This window comes from Malus sylvestris, chromosome 15 (assembly GCF_916048215.2).
Source record: "Malus sylvestris chromosome 15, drMalSylv7.2, whole genome shotgun sequence".
Taxonomy (NCBI): domain Eukaryota; kingdom Viridiplantae; phylum Streptophyta; class Magnoliopsida; order Rosales; family Rosaceae; genus Malus; species Malus sylvestris.
The window spans coordinates 18,438,891-18,443,519 of NC_062274.1; the positions used below are offsets into that span (position 1 = coordinate 18,438,891).

Consider the following 4,629-nt stretch of genomic DNA (forward strand, 5'->3'; position numbering starts at 1 on the left):
GTCTTTTCTTAGAGTCTCTTCCACAGTATTCATAGGGCTTCCTCTACTCCTTCAGCCTTGAACCTCTATTTTGTAATCATTTCATTTCATTCGATTTGACGATATAAAATTAAAAAAGTGTATGTGAGGTAAAATGACTGTGGCGGTAGCACCACCATTTTTCCTTTCCCCTTTTCTTACATCTCTTATATATAAAGCGAGAGCCCCAATTTAGGATCACGGTTTTGACAAAAAACATTAGGACAAAATTGCCCCTCAACCAAAAAAATTCAAAAGCAACTCAATATAATATATCAAATAATACAGGGGTAATTTGATCATCATAAAATATAATATAAATATAAGTGGCAAAAGAGAAAAAAAATAAAAAAATGGAAGGATGAGTGAAAGTTGATGGTGCTTACATGAAGGGGAAATAAAAATATAATAAAAAATAAGGAAAATAATGAATATTGTGTTCAAAACATATTTAGTGTTGCGTAGTACCGATGATAAATTAGTAAAGTTCATTTTATAAAAAAAAATTAGTACCTTACAATATGTTAGTAATAATGTGATTTAATCAATTGTTTATTAAATATTATTTTCTTTATAAAAAATGTATTTTGCATGCGGATAATAATGTAATTAAATTAATTATCAAATGATTGTTTTTTAGGGGTGTGCTTAGCCTCACAATAGGATAACAATAATGTAATTCAATCAATTATTTATTAAATATTATTTTCTCTATTCTTAATGTAAATTCTATAGAAACCGATTTTATTATGTGAATTTAGTTGCTTTAATTAGTTTATGAAATGTTTCTTTTAGTATAATCTAAAATTATTCATTTACTTCAGATATTTAATTTTTTTTCTTTCAATTTATGCATATAAATACATTTAAAATATGCAAGTTATACGTGGCACGACATAATTTAAAAAAAATCTTTTGCACGTGCGCCTGTACAAAGGCTAGCATAAAGTTAAAATAAATAAAAATTCAACCAAAGAAGATTGAGAGAGAGAAAGAAGAGAGCGCATGGAAATAGCTGGATTTGTGAGAGGACGACGCAAGAGTGTCTTGATTTCTTGCGTCCAAATTCCATAACGATCCCCACCTCTCTACTCTCCACACCCACCACTCTCCTCCTCCACTCACACTTTCACACCCAAGAATCAAATTTTGATTTTGTTTTTGTCAGCAGCGGAGGAAAATGGAAACGACGGCGTTTGAGTCAGTGGACCAAGTGGTGCAAGAGATCATGAGAATTCACAGATCTTTGCCGCCGAGGCCGGCCGTCGATGAGGTGGAAGCGGCGGTGACGCTGGTTCGGAATGTGGAGATGGCGGAGCAGGCCAGGCTCGACGCCATTGCCAGGCAGACCAAGAGCTTGCAAGTTCCGGAGGAGCTGTTCATGGTGCTGCAGGAGATGCAGAGGAAGTTGGTCTACTTCAACAGCAAGGAGGAGATGCGGGAGGCCCATAAGTTGCTCGATCTCGAGAACCTACATAATCTGTTCGACGATTTGATTCAGAGAGCCTCCACTTGCGTCTCCTCTCCCAATTCCACTTCTTCCTCTTCGGCGGCGGCAATGGCGGCGGTGAATTTGAGTTCGAAGTCGAATTCCGTTTCTGGGGTTCTTCCTCACAGGCCCTCTCCTTCTTCTTCTGGTTCTGCTGCTGCTACTGCTGCTGCGTATGTGTTCAACACTGACAGGGGAGGTGTTGCTAAAACTGCTTCAGCCAGAGTCAGCAGAGATGACAGTTTCGTGGTCAGCAAGCCCAAGAAAGCATTCTACTTGGATGGAATTGGGGCTGGACCTGCTGTTTCTGCAACACCCCAGATAGTGGATTCGTCTCTGAGGTCGGTTTCCGCTCTCAACTCAACCGGAGGAGGTGGAGTTGGAGGTGGGTTTTCGATACACTATATAAATTTATCATATTTTTATTGATTTATAGGTTTGAATTGTTTATTGATTTATTGGGAATTGTTTCTCGGGCTCTTTGCTTTATTGGGTAATGTGGGTTTCATTTGTTTGATTGATCGTTTGTGTGTTGGGTTCTATAGGTCAAGAGGGTGAAAAATTGAGTCTAATAAAGTTGGCGAGTTTAATTGAAGTGTTCGCAAAGAAAGGCACTAAGGATGTTAATCTTCGGAACAAGTTGATGGATCAAATCGAATGGCTGCCTGACTCGATAGGAAAGCTTTCTGGATTGGTCTCCCTTGATTTGTCCGAAAACCGGATTCTGGTCCTCCCAACCACCATTGGAGGTCTTTCCTCCTTGACCAAATTGGATTTGCACTCAAACAGGATTGCTCAGCTGCCCGACACTATTGGAGATCTTCTTAGCCTTGTCTCACTAGACCTTAGAGCAAACGACTTGACTGCTGTGCCGGCTACCTTTGGCCGATTGGTGCGTCTTGAAGAGCTCGATTTGAGCTCAAACAGGCTCGCTGTGCTTCCTGACACAATTGGGTCCCTTGCTAGCCTCAAGACATTGAATGTTGAGACCAATGATATTGACGAAATTCCTCATACTATTGGTCATTGTACCTCGCTCAAAGAGCTGCGTGCAGATTATAACCGGCTTAAAGCACTTCCTGAAGCTGTGGGAAAGATTGAGAGCTTGGAGGTTTTGTCCGTGCGTTACAATAACATCAAACAGTTGCCCACAACCGTGTCATCTCTATTGAGTCTGAGGGAGCTGGATGTGAGTTTCAATGAGCTTGAGTCAGTGCCTGAGAACTTGTGTTTTGCCACCTCACTTGTTAAGATGAACATTGGAAACAATTTTGCTGATCTGCGATCCCTGCCAAGGGCTATTGGGAACCTCGAGATGCTTGAAGAGTTGGATATCAGCAACAACCAGATACGGGTTCTCCCAGACTCTTTCAGGATGCTCACTCGACTACGTGTTCTACGTGTTGAAGAAAACCCTCTTGAAGTCCCACCAAGACACATAGCTGAAAAGGGGGCGCAAGTAAGTTTCTTCTGTTGTTTTGACTTCTTTATCCAATAGGTTTGTAACTTCTATCTCAAGGTTAACTGTGCTCCCTTGATGCATCTTAGGCTGTTGTTCAATACATGGCTGAGCTGGTCGTAAAAAGAGATGTTAAAGCACAACCTGTTAAGCAGAAAAAGACTTGGGCTCAAATCTGCTGCTTCTCGAGGTCAAACAAAAGGAAGCGCAATGGTGAAGATTATGTAAAAGCCTGATTAATCACTGAATCCCTGACAAGAGATGTGAAAATTTCTATCGAGTAAGTTACCAAAACAATATCTTGGCGAATTTACTAATAAGCCGGAAAAGTAGAATTCATGCATTTTACCTCTACCTATTGTGGTGGCATGAGGACATAGTTTTACTGGTTTGCTAGTTGTGAGCATGTATGATTAAATATATGTAACGAGTACTACTAGGGATGATTTGATTGGGTTTTCTGTCACATTTTTGTGCCACTCACATACCTTTCTTGTTTCTTTCTAACAGGAATACCAGCTGTTAGCAGGCTAGATGAGAAAAGGGACCATGAATCAACGTCAACTAAGATGGTGGGTTTCTAAATCGTTCCATTGACTCTTCCATACGAAAATTGTATATCTGTTTTTTATTTGTTATTGTTACAATTTTTTTTCGTTTAATCCATCTGTATTTCTGTCATCTTTGAGTCAAAATGAGGTGTACAATTCAGCCGGCATATAGGAGAAACGAAAAAACTTGTGCTCTGTAAATCACTTCCAATCCATTGTTCATGTATCTCCGTATGTGTATCCTTTCTACCACTTGTAATAGGATTTGTTTCCACTCAAAGAGAATCTAGCATCTTATGTTTACTTCATTGTTGCTGATTTAGTAAAAATATTCAGATTCTGACTTTCGACCTGATCTGGGTACCCAAAGTCTTGATCTTATCAGTAGGATGGAGGATCTTGGCCTAAGTTTCTCACTCAGAGCTTATGAATATTCCCCTGCTCCCAAGTCCAGATAGATGCCTGATTCTTGCTTAATGCTTAATAGGTTGTTAACTTTGCTCCCAATTGCTCTCCACAGATTATATCTGAGCAGAAGACTCTTATTTATGATTGCAAATTGCAATTCGATGCTTTAGTTACCGTGTTAGGGTTCGGCACACAGGTAAAAACAGTTGCAGATTCAGAAGAGAAGCAGGATATTTAGTATTTACTCCAAGGAGATGGAATTTTATGCGGATTGCTTTGGTTATTTTCAAAAGTTACTGTAGTGTATTGCCTACTGTTGAGAGTCGTATGGTTAGAAAATCTTAAGATTTTAGAGTAATTATGAGATCAGCAACTTCCTTAACCTTCCGGTCATCAGATCAAGAACTTCCTTAACCTTCCGGTCTGCCCCTTACCCATGGTCTTACGACTTTGGGGCGACCTGTATTTTATTTTGTTTTATTTTTTTCATTCTGGAAATTGTTTGGTGTGGCAGTCAACCCCTTTCGGTTATAGTTATGAGAAGAGTGGACCACTCGACACATGCTATAACATGTGTGATTGGTAACACCAAGGCGCGTGATGATTACACCGAAAATTTTCTATTGTTAATCTTCCCGCTCCTACTATGATCTTATCACCACCAGCTGATTCAGCTCCATCACATGCTCCCCCTCACTCCTTTA

The 4,629-nt window shown here is 39.7% G+C and overlaps 1 protein-coding gene across 1 annotated transcript; it reads left to right on the forward strand.

Annotated features, from left to right (window-relative positions):
• Positions 1-982: 982 nt before the first annotated feature.
• Positions 983-3,825, forward strand: LOC126604066 (plant intracellular Ras-group-related LRR protein 4-like). Its single transcript, XM_050271142.1, has 4 exons — positions 983-1,892; positions 2,053-2,966; positions 3,056-3,246; positions 3,477-3,825. The coding sequence occupies exons 1-3, from the start codon at positions 1,199-1,201 to the stop codon at positions 3,200-3,202; spliced, it is 1,755 nt and encodes a 584-aa protein (XP_050127099.1). The 5' UTR covers positions 983-1,198; the 3' UTR covers positions 3,203-3,246; positions 3,477-3,825.
• The last annotated feature ends 804 nt before the right edge of the window (positions 3,826-4,629 follow it).

Bases quoted from the DNA above. Each gene is read 5' to 3' on its own strand.
- LOC126604066 (XM_050271142.1), top strand. From the start codon at position 1,199: ATGGAAACGACGGCGTTTGAGTCAGTGGACCAAGTGGTGCAAGAGATC. The intron at 1,893-2,052 runs GTGGGTTTTCGA...TGGGTTCTATAG, and splicing joins CGGAGGAGGTGGAGTTGGAG to GTCAAGAGGGTGAAAAATTG. The intron at 2,967-3,055 runs GTAAGTTTCTTC...GATGCATCTTAG, and splicing joins TAGCTGAAAAGGGGGCGCAA to GCTGTTGTTCAATACATGGC.